Source organism: Hemicordylus capensis, chromosome 6 (genome assembly GCF_027244095.1).
Source record: "Hemicordylus capensis ecotype Gifberg chromosome 6, rHemCap1.1.pri, whole genome shotgun sequence".
NCBI classification, from domain to species: domain Eukaryota; kingdom Metazoa; phylum Chordata; class Lepidosauria; order Squamata; family Cordylidae; genus Hemicordylus; species Hemicordylus capensis.
The window spans coordinates 170,409,526-170,430,545 of NC_069662.1; the positions used below are offsets into that span (position 1 = coordinate 170,409,526).

The 21,020-nt window shown below is 43.6% G+C and overlaps 2 protein-coding genes and 1 long non-coding RNA gene across 5 annotated transcripts in view; 1 reads left to right on the forward strand and 2 right to left on the reverse strand.

Moving 5' to 3' along the window:
* Window positions 1–21,020, reverse strand: part of LOC128329530 (uncharacterized) — a 215,141-nt gene that overhangs the window by 135,029 nt on the left and 59,092 nt on the right. The gene's annotated exons all lie outside the window — the stretch shown is intronic.
* The window catches only part of LOC128329535 (GTPase IMAP family member 7-like), a 38,977-nt gene that overhangs the window by 6,614 nt on the left and 11,343 nt on the right, over window positions 1–21,020 (reverse strand). Inside the window, exons 3-4 of the mRNA XM_053260929.1 lie at window positions 19,518–19,613; window positions 6,156–6,797 (exon numbers count right to left, since the gene is read on the reverse strand). Coding sequence (XP_053116904.1) covers window positions 6,156–6,797; window positions 19,518–19,613 — 738 coding nt within the window. The remainder of the gene's footprint in view (window positions 1–6,155; window positions 6,798–19,517; window positions 19,614–21,020) is intronic.
* On the forward strand, window positions 8,821–12,604 carry LOC128329539 (uncharacterized). Its single transcript, XR_008309694.1, has 3 exons — window positions 8,821–9,007; window positions 10,570–10,618; window positions 11,918–12,604. It is a non-coding gene; the product is annotated as an uncharacterized LOC128329539 (long non-coding RNA).

Below are 21,020 nucleotides of genomic sequence, written 5' to 3' on the forward strand. Positions count from 1 at the left end.
AACGGACGTTAGGCTAACTGGCCTGTAATATCCCGGATCGCCCCTGGATCCCTTTTTGAAAATCGGTGTTACATTTTCTACTCTCCAGTCCTCTGGTAGCCCGATTTCAGGGATAAGTTATACGTTTTAGCAAGGAGGTCGGCAATTTGACATTTGAGTAAAAAGTGTTTTGTCTGTGGGAGTCCCAGACATATGAAGGCTCAATGTCCTCAGAAAAAAGAATTTGCAGCTAAAAAGGAGGGAAACCTACATTTCAAGAGGAGTGAGTCACCTAAGCATACAAAGGAAAATGCATGGAAGCAAGAAGAGAATAGGTCTGACAAACAAAACATATGTTGCTAATACAGAGAAGAATTTAAGAGCTAGTTCTACAAAATGTAATGCTTGGATTTGTATTAATTCAGGTGCAACCAGCAATTTGATTATGATTTACTAAGTAGGACACAAATGATAAATTTCCCATTTTTCTAGTTGATGGAAAGCAGATGTTTGATGAAGGCAGAGGTTCTGCAAGGCCACAATGCAAATTGAAAAAGGAGAAACAATGAAACGGAGTATTGAGGATGCATTGTTTGTGCCCACACTTGAGTCCAGTCTGCTGTCAGTTAAAAATGCCACACAGAAAGGTTATCAGGTGAAATTCAAAGGAAAACACTGTTTTATCACAAATAAAGATGAGCTACTTATGAAAGGGACTATTTGAAAGGGACTTATGAAATAGTCTAGTGGTCTGTTTGAAGTATATAAATAAATTGGGACACAGAGATTCCAATGCAATGCCACAATTGGAGAAGGAAAATCTAGCCAGAGCCCTCAGTATAAGACACTGTAATGAAAAGTCCAAGTGTACATGCTATGTAAGGGTGAAGGGAACTAAACCCACTTTCCCTCAACACAGAGAAAGAGAGAGACAGCAACCTCTTGAGTTGATACACAGTGATATTTGTGGGCCTATGCAAATTAATTCATCCAGGGGAAACAAGTATTTGCTAACTTTCATAGATGATTATTCAAAATAAACTTTTACTTATCTGATTAGTGAAAAGAGTCAAGTATTTGAAAAACTGAAGCAGTATTTTGCAAGCATTTGCAATAAGTTTGGAAGGAAACCTCAAATTCTGAGATGAGACAATGGAGAAGAATATACAGGAAATGAGATAAATGAATATCTGAAAAATGAGGATATTGAACATCAAATAATAATAATAATAATGATGATGATGATGATGATGATGATGATGATGTTTAGTGCCCAGTGAGGCACTACCTTGGCGTGGTTGTTGGGCTTGTGTGCTCTGAGGAAGGTGAGAGCTATGCCAGAGGTCCAACCATACTGGACAGGTCTCTCCAGAGGAGCCAGACAAAGAGTGCCTCTCCCATCAACAATATGGTGAGACGTAACTTTAATAAGTCTATACCGGATTGGTTGTCGCCCGGGTCAACAAGGACCGCGCCAGGTGCTGGAGTCCCTGGACGTCTGGTGGCAAGTGGGCTACAGGACTCAGGATCTTCAGTTGAGCAACCAGGGCTGGAGACTGCAAGGTTACTGGAAGAAACGTCGCTTAACCGGAAAAAATATACGAAAATGCCAACAAGGAAATAATGATCTGCTATTACAAGTCTAGTAATAGACTTCCAGTTAAAAGAAAAATTGGAAGTGAATACATCAGGATAGTTAGAAAAATCCTCAAGTCCAAACTCAATGGCGGGAACACCATACAAGCCATAAACACCTGGGCTATACACCTCTTATTAGATACACTGCAGGAATAATAGACTGGACCCAGGCAGAGCTAGAGATGCTGGATCGTAAAACCAGGAAAATCATGACCATCAATCATGCTCTGCACCCCCGCAGTGATGTCGATAGGCTCTACCTCCCTCGCAGCTGAGGTGGAAGAGGAATGCTGCAAGTCCATCAAACAGTAGAGGAGGAGAAAAGAGGCCTTGAAGAATATATCAAGGACAGTGAAGAAGATGCACTTAGAATGGTCAAGAACGCAAAACAATTCAACACCAATGAAACAAAGCAGGCCTACAAGAAAGAACAAGTCAAGAACCGAGCAGAAAAATGGAGAAATCCCTGCATGAAGTCCCTGCATGGTCAATGTTTGCACAATATAAGTGGAAAATCAGACATCACCAAGACCTGGCAATGGCTTTAAAATGGCAACTTGAAGAAAGAAACAGAGGGTTTAATACTGGCTGCACAAGAACAGGCACGAAGAACAAATGCAATAGGAGCAAAAGTGGAAAAATCCACAACAAACAGCAAGTGCCGCCTTTGTAAAGAAGCAGATGAAACCGTGGACCACCTAATCAGCTGTTGTCACAAGATCGCACAGACTGACTACAAACAAAGGCATGACAAGGGAGCAGGGATGATACACTGGAACATCTGCAAAAAATACAAGCTACCTGTAGCCCAAAATTGGTGGGACCATAAAATTGAAAAAGTTGTCGAAAATGAAGATGCAAAAATATTATGGGACTTCCAACTACAAACAGACAAACATCTGCCACACAATACACCAGATATAACTGTAGTCGAAAAGAAAGAAAAACAAGTTAAAATAATTGACATAGCAATACCAGGGGATAGCAGAATAGAAGAAAAAGAAATAGAAAAAAATCACCAAATACAAAGATCAACAAATTGAAATTGAAAGGCTGTGGCAGAAAAAGACCAAAGTAATCCCAGTGGTCATTGGCACCCTGGGTGCAGTTCCAAAAGACCTTGAAGAGCAACTCAACACCAGAGGGGCCACAGAAATCACCATCAGGCAATTACAAAAAGCAGCTTTACTGGGAACAGCCTATATTCTGCGACAATATCTATAACAACAGCAACAACACTGACAATAAAAATCAGCCATCCCGGGTCCTTGGGAAGGACTCGATGTCTGGATAAAACAAACCAGTCAATAACACCTGTCTGACTGTGTAAACAAGAAATAATAATATTTATTTGATTTCTATAGCGCCCTTCCAAAAATGGCTCAGGGCAGTTTACACAGAGAAATTACCAATAAATAAGATGGCTCCCTGTCCCCAAAGGGCTCACAGTCTAAAAAGAAACACAAGACAGACACCAGCAACAGTCACTGGAGGTCCTGTGCTGAGGGTGGACAGGGCCAGTTACTCTCCCCCTGCTAAATAAAGAGAATCACCACATTAAAAGGTCCCTCTTTGCCAAGTTAGCATGGATCAAGTTAGCAAATGGCAAGTTAGCAAATGGCAATGCCTTATATTCCAGAACTAAATGGTGATGCAGAAAGAAAGAATCAGTCTTTCATATAAATGGCCAGATGCATGCTGCTGGATGGAGGACTACACAGTAAGTTTTGGGGAGAGGCAATTGCGAAAGTGACTGATCTACAAAACAGATTGCCTAATAAAGTTACAGATACCACACCATTTGAATTGTGGCATAGAAAGAAGCCTAAGATGGAGCATATTCGAGTTTTGGGCTCAAAGGTATATGCCTATGTGTCAAAGTTTAAAAGAACCAAATTCAACTGCAGGTGTGAGGAAGGGATATTAGTTGGCTACAGAAGGGTACAGAATACTAGATCTTGCCATAGAAACTGTAAAAATGTGTGATGATGTGATGTTGTTGTTTTTTAAAGGAACGCCAACTGCTAATGAAGCATCAGATATTAATCCAGACATTCAGATGCAAAAGGACCCCGAACAAGAAAAATCAGAGTAATAAGTTGTAATTATTGTGCCAAATAACTATCCAGAGAAAAATGAAAACATTAAGACTCAATCAGAGATAAGTTGCTGAGCAAGAACCAACAAAGGTGTTCCAGCAAAAAGATTCTCATATATGACTAGAGAAGAAAATGTGCAGGAGCCTAATACATGGGAGGATATCGATAAAATGCCAACAGATCAAGCTTGCTATTGCAGAAAAGTTGCAGAAGAAGAAATCCAATCGATACAGAATAATACTTGGATTCTTTCAGAGCTGCCTATGGGAAGAAAAACTGTAGGGTGCAAATGGGTTTTCAAAGTGAAGCACAATGCAGAAAGAGATGTCCAACACTATAAAGCAAGGCTAGTTTCTAAAGCATATTCACAAAAATATGGTGAGGATTATGATGAAATGTTTGCCCCAGTAGAAAAACACTCTTCTATAAGAATGCACCTTTGTATTGCAGCAGCGAGGAAAATGTACGTAAACCATCTAGATGTCAAAACTGCATTTTTTACATGGTGATATTAAGGAGGACATTTACATGGAGCACACAACAGGGTTCAGGGAACCTGGCAAAGAGGAACTTTGTGTAAGCTTCAAAAGAGCATTTATGGCCTAAAGAGCATAAATAAAGAGTGTTTATGGCCTGAAATACAAAGCTAAATCAATTGCTAGTCAAACATGGGTTTATCCAAGGAAAAGCTGATTCCTGTCTATATTCAGTTTAGAAACAATAGGTGGACTTCTATACTAATATATGTTGGTGGTTTGATTGTTGTCAAAACACAGAAGATAGTGATGAGATTGTAAAACATTTGAACAAATTAAAAATAAAGCAGGTCTCTAAAGGCAGTTAGAGTCAGTAAGATTTGTTCAGTTGGTGAAGGCTAGTGCCTGTTTGGGTATGTTGTTCTATGTCTCTCTCAGTACGTGATGTCCCATTTCTTAATAAACCTTTATTTGTTTTTTTAACTCAACCTAGTGTCTCCAGATAATCTCTCGGGCAAAACCTCTTTACCACCAGAGCATATCCTGCTGTGTGAGGACTTTAATGTTTCTCCTTATACCCCTCAACAGCTCATTGAGTCCTCAGGGAGACCTGGGCAGGGAAGAGACCCCTGAACAAGGGAGGGAGGTGGAAGAGAGACTTCCATGTTTGCTTCCCAAATGTCTTTTCTCAAATGACTGCAGAAACTTTGAAGCCTGTCCTCTTTGTTAAGCAGGGTCCACCCTGGTTTGCATTTGAATTGCAAATGAACAAGTGAGCACTGTAAGATAGTCCCCTTTGGGGATAATGGCCACTCTGGGTAGAGCACCTGCCTGCTTGCAGGCAGAAGGTTCCAAGTTCCCTCCCTGGCAGCATCTCCAGGTAGGGCTGAGAGAGACTCCTGCCTGCAACTTTGGAGAAGCTGCTGCCAGTCTGTGTAGTCAATACTGAGCTAGGTGGACCAAGGGTCTGACTTAATATAAAGGCAGCTTCCTATGTGCTTATTAAGATTATATGTATGTATGTATTGGTTTATTTCGGCCCAAGGCCAGCATAATTAAGATTATAGGAAACAACAAAATACTCCTTTTCTCTCTCTAGATTCCTACCCCACAATTACAAAGCACTTGGAGCATGTGGTATGAGGTGCAGAATTCAGCATGCAAAGGACATATTTTGTGCGCTGGAGGGGCGGGTGTTCTTATAAGTTCTTAGCCCTTAAGACTGTGAAGACAGGCTTAAAAACATATGGCCAATGTTTGTTAACATCTTGGATATCCAAGCAAGGACTGAGCAGGATGGCCTGCAGTCAGAGGGTGGGTTTCATGGCCCTTCATGGCTCTTTGGTCACCCAATGAGGAGCAGAAACAAGACAGATGATGCTGAGCAAGGAAATAAGTGCACCACTTCTTAATCTGCATGATTTGTACCAAGATCTTTGTGGTGCAATCTTTGGGTTACCCATCTGTCCTTTGCTGCAACAAGGAGACGTATGTAACCCAATGGGAATAGCTCTAAGTCAGCTTAGGTAGGCAGGCATGCAATATTCTACCAATCATAACTAGGTGGGCACATGTTTGCCTTCACAGGAGCTCTTCATTATCTTATGATCTTTCATATTGTTACCCTTGACTGTGGCCAACATCCTACACTGCACTTACACAAGGATGCTGTACTAGCTTCTTGCACTAAGCCTGGAGCTGCTGTCCCTGAATGGTATTGCGCTAGTGCACAACAGGTGTTCAAGCTGTGTCAATGCCTCGTATGTTTTAAAGGGAATTTTTGTACAACAGTGCAATTTAGAAATTTAGAAAATCCCCATGCTTTCACACAGCTACAATCTTTTTGCACTATTGCAACCTTGCTCATAGCACAATTGCATTAGTTGGGACACTGGCCTGTGTTTTGGTGGGGTTTGGGGTGTTCCCTCATCCCTTTGCCTCCTTTGTGCTGAGAGCCACTTACGGTTTGATGGCAATGACTCAGAACACGGCTTCTTCCGATTCCTCTGCACCATCTCCTCAATCAGAGAGAGCAGCTCTTCAGCTTGGACATTCCGTTCCTCTCTTGTTGCTCTGTTGTTAAAAGCACAGCAACGGTTCCTACACTTTTTGACCAGCTCCTGAAGAGGCATGTTCTTTGAGTTCTTTATATAGTCTTCCAGGCCTCTCCCATCTAGGCCTTCTTTGTGTGTGAATAAGATGATCATGTACTTTGCAGTCTCCTTGCCAAAGATCTTCTCCACTATCCCCACAGCTTCGTTGTCTTCCTTTGTGAAACGATCCACATGTGTCACAAACACCAGAGCATGGGGGCCTGGCAAGGCCAGATGGAAGCATTTCTGAATCTCCTGGGTCTTCTGAGGTTCTTTAATGCTGGAGTCAAAAATGGCTGGAGTGTCAACGACAACCACTTTATTCCCTTTCCATGCCTTCGTCCGGACAGCACTTGAACAAGTCTTAGTCACTGACTGTAATGAAAGCGTGGACTCAAATTTATCTTCACCCAGAATGGTATTGCCTGTGGCACTTTTCCCTTCTCCAGTTTTCCCAACCAGGATGATCCTTAGTTCTTGTTTATCAGGGTGAGGGCTGCTATTGCATGACCCTGTTGGGGAAAAATCAGACACTTTAACCACTTCTGTCATGGAAGGTGTGTTTACACAATTCTTTAAGAACATAAGAACAGTCCTTCTGGATCAGGCCCAAGGCCCATCTGGTCCAGCATCCTATTTCACACAGTGGCCCATCAGATGCTGCAGGAAGCCACAGGCAGGAGTTGAGGGCATGCCCTCTCTCCTGCTGTTACTGCCCTGCAACTGGTACTCAGAGGCATCCTGCCTTTGAGGCTGGAGGTGGCCTATAGGCCTCCAACTAGTAGCCGTTGATAGACCTCTCCTCCATGAAGTTATCCAAACCCCTCTTAAAGCCAGCCAGGTTGTTGGCTGTCACCACATCTTGTGGCAGAGAATTCCACAAGTGGATTGTGCATTGTGTGAAAAAGTACTTCCGTTTGTTGGTCCTAGATTTCCTGGCAATAAATTTCATGGGATGACCCCTGGTTCTAGTGTGATGTGAGAGGGAGAAGAATTTCTCCTATCCACTTTCTCCATACGATGCATGATTTTATAGATCTCTATCATGTCTCCATGCAGACATCATTTTTCTAAACTAAATAGCCCCAGGTGTTGTAGCCTTGCCTCATACGGAAGGTGCTCTAGGCTCCTGATCATCTTGGTTATGCTCTTCTGCACCTTTTCCAATTCTACAAGGTCCTTTTTTAGATGTGGTGACCAGGATTGTATGTAGTACTCCAAACGTGGCCCCACAGCAAGTTCACATTTGAGTTCCTTCAGAACTCATTGGTGGGTTCCATCTAGCCTTGGCAACTTGTCAACATTTAATTTTTCAAGACAGTTTAGAACATCCTCTCTCGTCACCTCAAATTGGCCCAGTTCTTCAGCCTCCAAGCCTGAGAAGCTCAGTTCCAGGAAGGGTAGATGGGTACACTTAAATGGGGATCAATCTTATGTGTTCTGTGATCAACTGGAGACCAGTGCCAAACTTCTGTATTCTTTGCTAGTTGGAGAACTATTTTCAAAGTTATCCCCATGTACAGTGCATTGCACTAGTCATGGTGAGACGGTCAAAAGACAGCAGCCCAATCACTTATCTCCTCAAATGCAGGCAGCTGACATAGCCAAAGTTGGAAGAAGGAACTCCTGGCCACTGCCATCCAGAGATCCAGGAGCACCCCTAGCTGCAAAACTGCTACTCCAAGGGAGAGTATGAGCCCCACCACACACAAACATCTAGATTAAAGGACCCACCCACCATCAGATGATATGACTTTGCAATTAATTTTTCCCCCATGTTGGTTTTATAGCTTTAATGGCTTAAAGTTTTATTTTTAGCTGTCAAGTTTCATCTCACCTTTTAAGTTGTCTGAACCAATCAAGGTTTTTAGCCTACTTTCCTGTAGCCTTATGAGATCACCTGGCATCCTGTGTGTCCGTCCCCTTGTATCAACTTTGCAACACCTGGACCAATATGAACCAAATTTGGTACAGTTGTAGGGACACATAGGGACACCTCAACGGTGTAGTTTGTGATTATGTCATCCACCTTCAGTCAAGATGGCAGACACGTAAACTTTTGAGGTGCATGTGGGCTAACTTGTGAACTGCCTAACCAATTTGAACCAAATTTGCTACAGCTGTAGGGACACATAACGATGCCCCACTGGCATATTTTGTGATGATGACATACATATGGAAAATGGGAAGGGTAGGTACCAAATGCAATTGTGAAACACAAAAAAAGAGAAGTTCCTAATAGATGTTGAAGTATATTATAATATCAATAGTAAGAGAATATATACATAAGTGAGAGGTAAGTATACAGTGTACAATATTCCAATGGGTAATAACACAAAAATCAGAAAACTAAAACAGTTTTCTGATTTTTGTGTTATTACCCATTGGGATATTGTACACTGTACACATAGGAAGATCTCAATGGCTTAGTCTGTGATGATGTCATCCACCCTGTAACAATCAGCCAACAACAGCCTCTCCTCACCTCTAAAGAGTGAACAGAAGTGTACCCTGTCCTGACTGACAGGCTAGGGATCAGCTACTCAGCACATGGTGGGCGGGACCTTGAGGGCCATAATAGAGGAAGAGAAGGCTTTCTTTGTTCTCAGTTGGAGCCAGGCTGTGCTTGCAACAGGTTGTTGGCTAGGCAAATGGCTGCAATCAGGACTGCAATCCTGGGAAGTTAAGACTTCAGGGGCCTGAAGTCTCTACCATGGATTTGGTGAGTTCAGGAAGGAAGTCAGGGCTTTGGCTTCAGGGAAAGGTTTAGCCTATGGAACAGTTTGTTAGTTCACGTTAGACTTCTTATTTTCCTTTGGTGTGCCTTGCGTGACCTTGCAACTGTTTTATTGTGTTTTATCTGCAACATAACAAACTAAGAAACACTAGCCTGCACCCAGTTGTCCATCCAGGGCACTGCAAAAGTCTCTGTAACCTGTAAAGGTGCGTTTAAAGGTTCCTATATCCCTTTTCTTTGAAACTGGGGTGCTTTTTGAAGTATTATTGTGTAGCAGAAATCTGGGCTACTAACCCTCAAATCCCTGATGAGAAAGTGAACCAAAGTTACTGTTTAGGATGAACTGATGATTTTTGGAATGTGTGATAAGGAGGGGAATGGGGGGAACAATGAATAATGGGGTTACTGTACTTTGAAGAGCCTACATGTGTAGTTGGGACCATAATGTATCTTGTCTAGAAAAACCATGATTGGGTTCTCAAACAGATTTGGCAAGATGGTGTTGTGACCTGAAGTTGCAGACGGCAGAATTGCCGCCAAAGCTGCAGTTTCTCTTCGGTCTATCACCTTCAATCGGCAAGATTGATATCAGAAGACACGTGGATTTGGACTTCCTCTCTGGGGGCTGTCTGGGTCTGATCTGAAGCATGATACTTGTAACCTTCTGGTTACCCCTGTAACCAGAAGGTTACAAGTTCGATCTTGACCAGGGGCTCAAGGTTGACTCAGCCTTCCATCCTTCCGAGGTCGGTAAAATGAGTACCCAGAATGTTGGGGGCAATATGCTAAATCATTGTAAACCGCTTAGAGAGCTTCCAGCTATAGAGCGGTATATAAATGTAAGTGCTATTGCTATTGCTATTGCTATTGCTATTGCTATGATAGTGCCTTGGAAAAGCCTGGGCGATCCCGCCTGGGAGACCTGACCACAAGTGTCTCAGCCCGAAGAAGACAAGGCAATTCCACCAGCCTGTTCAGCAACGTCTGCCAGTTCTAACTTTTCTTATCTTTGATTTTTGGAAACCTGCAAGAATGTTAGAGTAAAGAGTATTTCCATATTAAGACCTTTGGGAACATGGATTGGAGTGGTGGAACCATCTGGATAATCAGCTTAAACAAATAAGAAGAGCACAGAAGAGACGGTTACATGGATGGGTCATTTACTGTTAATTCAGCTTTTACAACTCTTTTTCAACCCTTTTACAGATTTCATAATGGCCTTTCCTTTACAACCTCCAGACTCCGCTAAGATGTTAATCCAACAAATCTGCTTTGCTTGCTTTTCCCTTTATCCAATCTTTATCTATGAAGTTTTTGAATTTTTTAAGGTAGAGAAGTAAATATTTTTGCAGCTCTTGAAACATGAAACAAAGTGACTGTTGCTATTCTTTTTTTCTCTAATTTACTGATGACTGAAGATTGTGTTATCTATAAAAATTAATTTAAGTAAAGAGCAAAGGTTGTTATACAGCAGCCTTGTTTTCAGCTGATTGACCATTACAATTGTTTTCTTTTTTATTACTATTAACTTTTTGTCTGACCTTTAGGTTCAATTTTTCCTGGATATCTTGGAGGACTCCATTATGGGGCATTTCTGTAAGTTTTAATCTATAAACTATATTAAGACTTTGGATATTTGGAGGGAGCTGTGTTGGATTTGAACAAGCATTTTGTTTCATTTGAGGTTTATTTGTGCTCACTGTTCATTGGAGTAATTTGATAGTATGGGGACAGACCTAAAGGATTACAATCGTTATATAAATACCTAAGGAGTGAAACCATCTATTAATTTATTTTCTTTGCTGTAAGAACTGGATATTTTTGTTTATTGCTGGAATCTGGCTTCCTTGGGGTTCACTCGGAAGGATTATGTGGCAGTGAGTTGGTGCTCTGATCTCGTTTGGCTCTCCCTCACCCTCTTCTTTTGGTTACATCAATTTAAATGGATTGCAAACTTAAAGAGTAATTAACTAATGCAGAGGGTAATTCTGATTTCAAGCAGTAAAGAACTGCATTTTACTGATTTCAAGAAGTTGTTTTTTTACTCTGCCTGCGATATAGTGCAGCGTTCAAGACTAATTACTTTCTAAGGTGGACATTTTCACTTTCCTGTTGGGACTTCTTTTTCGGCTGTGATCCCCCCTTCTTCGAGGCTATTCAGTCTCCTGTTTTTCATCTCATCTGTTTTACAGAACATTTGTGGATTGCCATTTCAGCTTGTTATTTCAGGAAGAGACTAGACTGTTACCAACTTATCTGCCTGAATACTTTAAGAAGACTTGTGCTAAGACCTATTAAAGTTATTCATTGGAGAGGACATTTACAATAAGCACATCATTTACATTAACATGTACTGATTCCCCATATTAGAACTTCCCTTTGAACATTGAACATATGAGCACTGTTTTTTATTGGACTGCATTTATTTGTAATTTTTAAATTTGTCTTGGATTTCATTACTGTTGGCAATTAATTTAGAGATTGCTTTTTATGGTTTCTTTCTTTCTTTCTTTCTTTCTTTCTTTCTTTCTTTCTTTCTTTCTTTCTTTCTTTCTTTCTTTTTCTTAAGAGATAGTTTAGCTGATCTTTATCTTTTGGTCCCTGAAGTAAGAATAGTTCTAGCATTATTTCTGACTTTAGGACATCTGTTTAGTAGTAATGATTATATACAGGAGGAAAATAATTCATGTGGTCAATACCAGAAAATTTCTGGTCGGGAAATGTTGCAAGATTATTTTTCTAATTCGATAGAAAGTGAAGATGTGAGTACCGGTTCGCTTTCTGCAGCAGTGACTTCAGATATGCAGGGTGTTTTCCTTTCGAATTTTGGAATTGGTTACACAGCGGAATCTCAGATGGTGAAAACAATTTGATTTTTAATCCCTCTTCTTACAGGAGCACTTCCTTTAAAAGGAATTAGGTACAGATGGGCAGCGGATTTTCAGCAAATTCCTTCCCAAAGTTACAGAAGAGTGTACACAAGTTCTTGGGCTCAAAATAAATCTTAAGTGTATTTCTTTTTCCGAGTGGCCCTCATTCTGGATTATGATTAACTTGATCTGTTTTGTGACAATGCTTTTAAGATACACCTTTAAGAGTTTCTTTTAATTTTTAATCTAGTTAGAGATAATAGTGTTTCCATATATTTTCTCAATACTACAGTTCCCTCTAATCCATTTTGAATTATCTATTTGATTTTTGTAGCCTAGAATATGAACTGGATATACAAATAGAATCTAAACCAATGAGGCCCAGGTTTAATCTGAATTCATAATGTTTGTTTTATATTTTCTAGTTGGTATTTCCTATTCTTTGCTTTTATTCTGTGGATGGTCAGGCAAAACAGTTTGGTACCAACGTAATGGCTGTATTTCATGTATGAAAGTTGAAAGTTTAGAAATGTGATTTTTCTCTTTCTTTCTCTCATTTGTAGCTAATAATTTTTATATATATATATTTTTAAAGAAGAACCATGATTAATCCTTCTGGAGCAGGGGGGATGCTCAGTTTACAAGAGCATATGTATGACTAGATATTAACATAGAGATACGAATGAGTATATAATATGTCACCACCATTTTGTGGGAGCTTCACCCATCACCTGCATGTGTTAGGTGAAAGCCCAGCTGTGATTCTCATTATGTAATAAAGTGCTTTGAATCTGACAGAAAGGGTGTTCGCCTCTACCTAGAAAGAAACTAGAGTGTAGTATTTCCGCTACACTTGCAACTACTGAGTGTTTCTTTTACCTGTAACTAAAAGCTGAGAGAGCCTCAGATGGAAGCAGTCTGTAGTATTTTGAATACAGTTTTTCTCTTTTTGTTCTTTGTCTTTTACCTGCCTCTGAGTGGATTTTTAACTCAGGAAAAGGGGTTTACTCTGGTACAACACATGTCTCAAGTTTGATTGCTCAGCAACTCTACCAAGTTTTTTCATCACATGTAGGCTGCATGTGGAAGAGTGGGGTTTTTTTGTACTTTTCCATTGGTAGAGAAAGAGAGTCTCCCTGGACATCCACCCAAATCCAGGGGTGGCTAAGCGCTGTTATTAGGGTGTGGTGGCAGGGATTAAGCTACTGTAAAACAGTTTAAGTTATAAAGGAACAGCCTTTGTGGGTGAAAGAAAGAGAGGGAATGATTCAGCATTTTTCTTCCCCTCACGTGGGCTTGCTTTGAGACAAAGGCTGGGTTAATCCGTTACATACCCCAGTTCAAGATGGTGGATGCGTACATGTTTATTTATTTATTTATTAAAACAATTTTATACCACCCAAAACTTACGTCTCTGGGCAGTTTACAACAGAATAAAAACAAAGTAAAACATTCGTTAAAACAAAAATGGGGACACACACACACACACACACACACACACACACACACACACATTACAATAATTTAAAAATTTCAAAACAATACTTTAAAATAGCATTAAAACCATTAAAACATTAATTAAAAGCCTGGGTGAAGAAATGTGTTTTTAGCAATAGCAATAGCACTTACATTTATCTACCGCTCTATAGCTGGAAGCTCTCTAAGCGGTTTACAATGATTTAGCATATTGCCCCCCAACATTCTGCGTACTCATTTTACTGACCTTGGAAGGATGGAAGGCTGAGTCAACCTTGAGCCCCTGGTCAGGATTGAACTTGTAACCTTCTGGTTACAGGGCAGCAGTTTTACCACTGCGCCACCAGGGGCTCCTGGTGGCGCAGGACTCTTTAAGACTCTTTAAAAGCTGTCAGAGATGGGGAGGCTCTTATTTCACTAGGGAGTGCATTCCAAAGCCTCGGGGCAGCAGCGGAGAAGGCCCGTCCCTGAGTGGCCAGCAGACAAGCCAGTGGCAGCTGCAGACGGACCTCTCCAGCAGATCTCAGTGGGCGATCGGGTTCATGCAGAAAAAGGCGTTCCTTTAAATACCCAGGGCCCAAACTGTTTAGGGCTTTATAGGTTATAACCAGCACCTTGTATTTTGCCCAGAAACATATCGACAGCCAGTGCGGCTCCTTCAAAACAGGAGTTACAGTGAGGGAAATAAGTATTTGATCCCCTGCTGATTTTGTCCATTTGCCCTCTGACACAGAAATGACCAGGCTATAATTGGAATGGTAGGTTTATTGTAGCTGTGAGAGACAGAATAACAACAAACAAACCCTCAAAAGCCCAGTGCCCAAAAGTCAGCGATGGATTTGCATTGTAATGAGGGAAATAAGTATTCGATCCCCTATCAACCAGCAAGATTTCAGGCTCCCAGGTGTCTTTTCACTATATGCAGGTCACGAGCTGAGATGAGGAACACCCTCTGTAAGGGAGTGCTCCTAATCCCAGCTTGTTACAGTACCTGTATAAAAGACACCTGTCCATAGAAGCAAGCAATCACTCAGCTTCCAAACTCACCACCATGCCCAAGACCAAAGAGCTGTCGAAGGATGTCAGGGACAAGGTTGTAGACCTGCACAAGGCTGGACTGGGCTACAAGACTATCGCCAAGCAGCTTGGTGAGAAGGTGACTACAGTTGGCACGATCACTCGCAAATGGAAGAAACACAAAATAACTGTCAATCTCCCTCGGTCTGGGGCTCCATGCAAGATCTCACCTCGTGGAGTTGCAATGATCATGAGAACGGTGACAAAGCAGCCCAGAACTACACGGGGGGAACTTGTCAATGATCTCAGGGCAGCTGGAACCATAGTCACCAAGAAAACAATTGGTAACACACTACGCTGTGAAGGACTGAAATCTTGCAGTGCCCGCAAGGTCCCCCTGCTCAAGGCAGCACATGTACAGGCCCGTCTGCAGTTTGCCAATGCACATCTGAATGATCCAGAGGAGAACTGGGCGAAAGTGTTGTGGTCAGATGAGACCAAAATCGAGCTCTTTGGCATCAACTCAACTCGCCGTGTGTGGAAGAGGAGGAATGCTGCCTATGAGCCCAAGAACACCATCCCCACCATCAAACATGGAGGTGGACACATTATGCTTTGGGGGTGTTTTTCTGCTAAGGGGACAGGACACCTTCACCGCATCGAAGGGACGATGGACGGGACCATGTACCGTCAGATCTTGGGTGAGCACCTCCTTCCCTCAGCCAGGGCATTCAGAATGGGTCGTGGATGGATATTCCAGCATGACAATGACCCAAAACACACAGCCAAGGCAACAAAGGAGTGGCTCAAGAAGAAGCACATGAAGGTCCTGGAGTGGCCCAGCCAGTCTCCAGACCTTAATCCCACAGAAAATCTGTGGAGGGAGCTGAAGGTTCGGGTTGCCAAACATAGCCTCGAAACCTTTCTGACTTGGAGAGGATCTGCAAAGAGGAGTGGGACAACATCCCTCCTGGGTTGTGTGCAAACCTGGTGGCCAACTACAAGAAACAACTGACCTCTGTGATTGCCAACAAGGGTTTTGCCACCAAGTACAAAGACATCTTTTGTGAAGGGATCGAATACTTATTTCACTCACTACAATGAAAATCCATCGCTGACTTTTGGGCACTGGGCTTTTGAGGGTTGGTTTGTTGTTATTCTGTCTCTCACAGCTACAATAAACCTACCATTCCAATTATAGCCTGGTCATTTCTGTGTCAGAGGGCAAACGGACAAAATCAGCAGGGGATCAAATACTTATTTCCCTCACTGTATATGGTCTCTCTGAGATGACCCAGAGACCAGGCTGGCTGCCGCATTCTGGACGGGCTGTAGTTTCTGGACCACGTACAAGGGCAGCCCCACATAGAGCACATTACAGTAATCCAGTCTGGAGGTTACCAGCAGATGTACCACTGTTATGAGGTCATTCACCTCAAGAAACGGACGCAGCTGGCGTATCAGCCGAAGCTGATAGAAGGCACTTCTGGCCACCGCCTCAACCTGAGACACGAAGGAGAGGCTCAGATCCAGAAGCACCCCTAGACTGCATACCTGTTCCTTTTGGGGAAGTGTGACCCCATCCAGAACAGGCAGATCAAAATCATCTCTCAAGTTTCGACTCCGGACAATGAGTACCTCCGTCTTAGCTGGATTCAGTCTCAGTTTGTTATCCCTCATCCAGCCCATCACCGACTCCAGGCAGGCATTTAGAGAGGTTATGCCCTCTCCCAATGATGCTGACATGGAGAAATAGATTTGGGTGTCATCAGCATACTGGTAGCACCCTGCACCAAATCTCCTGATGATCTCTCCCAGCGGTTTAATGTAGATATTAAACTACATTGGAGACAATATGGAGCCCTGGGGAACACCATACAAAAGTTCAGATTTTGAAGAACAGCAGTCTCCAAGGGACACCATCTGGAACCTGCCCGAGAGGTTGGAGTGGAACCACTACAAAGCCGTGCCTCCAACTCCAAACCCCCTCAGACACTCCAGAAGGATACTATGGTCAATAGTATCGAAAGCCGCCGAGAAATCCAAAAGGACCAACAGAGTCACACTTCCTCTGTCAATTGCCAATTGGAGATCATCCATCAGGCCGACCAAAGCAGTCTCCACCCCATAGCCAGCCCGAAAGCCAGTTTGAAATGGGTCATGATAATCAGTTTCATCCAAGACTGTCTGGAGCTGTGAGGCCACCACCCACTCAATTACCTTGCCCAGCCACAGAAGGTTGGAGACAGGCCTGTAGTTGTTCAAGTCCGAGGGATCCAGGGTAGGCTTCTTCAGAAGCGGCCTAATAATTGCCTCCTTAAGACAAGGAGGCATCCTACCTTCCCTCAGAGATGCATTTATAATCTCTACCAGGCCTTCTACAACAACCCCCCTGCCAAATAGTATAAGCCATGTCAAACAAGGTTCAAGAGAACAGGTGGTAGGCCGCACCATTCCAATCAGCTTGTCTACATCCTCAGGAGTCACAAACTGGAACTGGTCCAACCTAATCACACAAGAGGAGTCGCTGCACACCTCCACATCAGACACTGAGGTAATTGTAGAGACGTAGTCTTAAGTCGGCCCAAATATGAGAGATTTTTTCCACAAAGAATTTATTAAACATATCACAGCGGGTAATCAATGGTTCCAGATTCTGATTCAAGGGAGGAGGGGCATTCACTAGCCCTCTCACATCCTGAACAACTCCACTGGACGTGAACTTGCGGATGCAATACGGGCAGAAAAGAATTGCTTCTTTGCTGCATGTATCGCCTTAGCATAGGTCTTCAAATGAGCTCTATGTTGTAATCTGTCAGATTCAAGCCAAGTCTTTCTCCACTTGCGCTCCAGTCGTCTACCTCGCCGCTTCAGCCCACGTAGTTCTTCTGTATACTAAGGGGCCAATTTTGAAGCAGGCCGGAGAGGACACTTAGGAACAATCATGTCTACTGCCCCAGTGAGTTTGCTGTTCCAATTCTCCACCAGGGCATCAACAGGATCACCAGCAGAGCCAACACTAAATCCCTCCAAGGCTTCTTGAAATCCTATTGGATCCAATAACATTCTCGGGGGGATCATCCTAATAGGTCCCTCGCCCTTGTGAAGGTGGGAAGTGATTGTGAGTCTGACCTTAACCAGATGGTGGTCCGTCCATGACAATGGGGAAATCACAGGATTCCCCATCCACGGAACGCCACCCTGATCAGAGTGAAAGACCAAATCAAGCGTGTGACCAGCAATGTGCGTCAGCCCCGAGACCACTTGGGATAGGCCCATAGTCGTCATGGCTGCTATGAACTCCTGAGCCGACCCGGACAAATTGGTCCCAAAGTGAACACTGAAGTCCCCCAGCACCACAAGCCTGGGGGACTCCAACACCAGGTCCAAGACCAAGTCCGTCAGCTCAGTTAGGGACCCTGTTGAGTAGCAAAGCAATCGGCACACCAAGAGAAGTCCCAGTCTATCCCTGCTCCCCAGTCTTAAGTACACACATTCGATATGGTCCAACACTCTAACAGGGATCCAGGTAAGGGAAAGGCTATTCTTATAGACCACAGCCACTCCACCTCCCCGCCCATGGTCCCTCACCCGCTCCTCAACAGAGTAGCCTGGAGAAAGAAGCTGGGACCACACTGGGCCCCCAGCCAGGTCTCTGTAATACATACCAGGTCAGCACCTTCATCCAGAATCAAATCATGGATGGTTTCTGATTTGTTCTGGATCGACCTGGCATTACAGAGGAGCAAGGTGAGGTTCCAAGGATGATTGGCACTGCTCCCCAAGGTCAAAGAGCTGGCAGGACAGCCGGAAGGGGAAACAGCTATTAGATTTCCAAGTCCCCTTCCCCTGTAATGGCCCATTGACCTGCCAATGTTCCTTCTGTTCCCCACCACGACCAGAATGGCCACCCCAGAGTCAGTAGATATGCCCCCCCGTCTCCCCATCTCCAGTTAAGCCCAGACACATTCTAAGATTGTCTCACCCAGGACAAATTAAAACAGAAGCTCCACTATTAAATGCCCCCCCATACAAATACCTAGTGCAAGAGACCTGGCCCTCACTCTCCCCCGAAGTGGCTCCCCCAAAGGGGCAGCCCCCTTTGGTGTTACCCCTTCGGTGGTGACCCCGCCACCACTGGCAGAAGCCTATATAGCCCTGAGCAGGCAGCTCTAGGCAGATGGAATGCAAGCAACTGCCAAGTCACCCTCCTCCCCGGCCCCAATCCTGCAAGGCCTCACCTCAGCACAGCAGCCAGTCCTGGGGGGCAGATAACAGACAGGGGGGCAGCAGGAGAAGCAAACAGGCAGGCACCCAGTCTCACACCCTGGGGTCTACCTGGGAGCAGCTGTTGTCTCTCCTCTTCTCTCTCCTGCGAGCTTCTGGGGGCTGAAGTCACTGGCAGAAGCCTATATAGCCCTGAGCAGGCAGCTCTAGGCATGTTTGAGGTGCAAGTAGGCTAATTTTTGGACCATCTAACCAATTTGAACCAAATCTGGTACAGCTGTAGTGAGTGAGACATAGGGACACGTCAATTGTGTAGTTTGTAATGATGTCATCCACCCCAATCCAAGACGGCGGATGCGTGAACATTTGAGGTGCAAGAGGTCATACCTGTGGACTGCCTAACCAATTTGAACCAAATTTAGTCCAGTTATAGGGATAGTGAAAGTTAGGTAGGCAGATTAGTTCTTACTAGAACAACTTCTTGTAAATATTTGTTTCACTACCGTCTAACTACGGCTGTTAGATACCTTGATAGTCCCGTGGGTAGGACAGAGAGGCAGGACATCCATAAAATGAAATAACCATGTCTAACCAAAGCATGTTCCTGCTTCCTTCCATCACCACTGCTTGCTCTCCCTCCTGTACCAAGTTGTGGGGGCAGAGGAAACATGGAGACAGGAAGGCCAGTGGACTGACTGCACAGATCCTGCCCTTCAAGCAGAGGGTTGGACAAAAATGGATATCCAAGACCAGGACAGGGGAGAGGAAGTGGAATGGGAGGAAAAGGGGCTACCAGGAAGGCTAACTGAAAATCTGGTGGTCTTCTTGGAGTCCAGCTGGGTTGGTCAGAGAGTTTCCCCTCACATCCACGACCACTCAGGAAGCCACAATGCTGGAAAACATACCTGCCCGAACCAGATATTCATAGCTTTCTTCAGTGCCTTCAGCTGCACCAGCTGATCCAAGGGCCTGGCCATGCAAAAAGGAATGGAGAAGCCCTTCTGTTGGAAAAAGGAGGAAGACACTGTGAGTATTTAAAGCCAAAGTACATTAGAGCCAAAGCAAATTAGAGATTTGCAATTTGATTCACACTCAAATCGATTCATGACAAAATGAAGGTGATTCAAGGATTCAAGCGCAAATCAAATTACCCCAATATTAAGGGGCTGATTTGAGTGCAAATCAAATCACCCCCAATTTGACACTTATCAATTTGTGCGATTCGCGCTGCAGGAGCCATTTTGTCTGTGTTTCCCCCTTGCTGTTTAGTCATCTGGCACTGGCTTCCAAATGGCTTGAGATCTCCTTGCTTCTTAGTTGGCTTGTTTGTTTGTTTGTTTAATACATTTCTATACCGCCCGAAATAGAAGTTCTCTGGGCGGTTTACAAAACAATAAAAACAGCCAATAAAAGATTAAAACATTTCAACAATTAAAATTAAAAAGTTAAAACTATTAAAACACATGTAAAACACAACTAAAACAGTATCTAATTAAAAGCCTGGGTGAACAAATGCGTCTTGACTGCCCTTTTAAAAGTTCTAAGAGATGGGGAGGCTCTTATTTCAGCAGGAAGCGTGTTCCAAAGACTTGGGGCAGCAATGGAGAAGGCCCATCCCTGAGTAGCCACCAGTTGAGCCGGTGGCAACTGCAGACAATCCTCTCCAGATGATCTCAATGGGCAGTTTGGTTCATAGCAAAGAAGACGTTCTCTTAAATACCCGGGGCCCAAGCTGTTTAAGACTTTATAGGTTATAGCCAAAACCTTGTACTCTGCCCAGAAACTTACTCGCAGCCAGTGTAGATGTTTTAAGATAGGAGTGATATGGTCTCTCCGAGAGGACCCAGAGACCAACCTGGCTGCTGCCTTCTGGACTAACTGCAGTTTCAGGACTACTTACAAAGGCAGCCCCACATAGAGCGCATTGCAGTAGTCAAGTCTGGAGGTGACCAGCAGATGTATTACTGTTCTGAGCTCATTTATCTCAAGAACTGGACGCAGCTGGTGTATCAGTCAAAGCTGATAAAAGGCACCTCTGGCCACTGCCTCAACCTGGGACACCAGGGAGAGTTTTGTGTCCAGAAGCACCCACAGACTGCGTACCTGTTCCTTCTGGGGAAGTGTGACCCCATCCAGAACAGGCAGATCAAAATCATCTCCCGAGTTCTGACCCTGCACAATAAGTACCTCCGGCTTATCTGGATTCAGTCTCAGCTTGTTACCTCTCATCCAGCCCATCACTGCCTCCAGGCAGGCATTTAGGGAGGTTATGCCTTCTCCTGATGATGCTGTCATGGAGAAATAGATTTGGGTGCTATCAGCATACTCATAACACCCTGCACCAAATCTTCTGATGATCTCTCCCGGCGGTTTCATGTAGATGTTAAACAACATTGGAGACAATATGT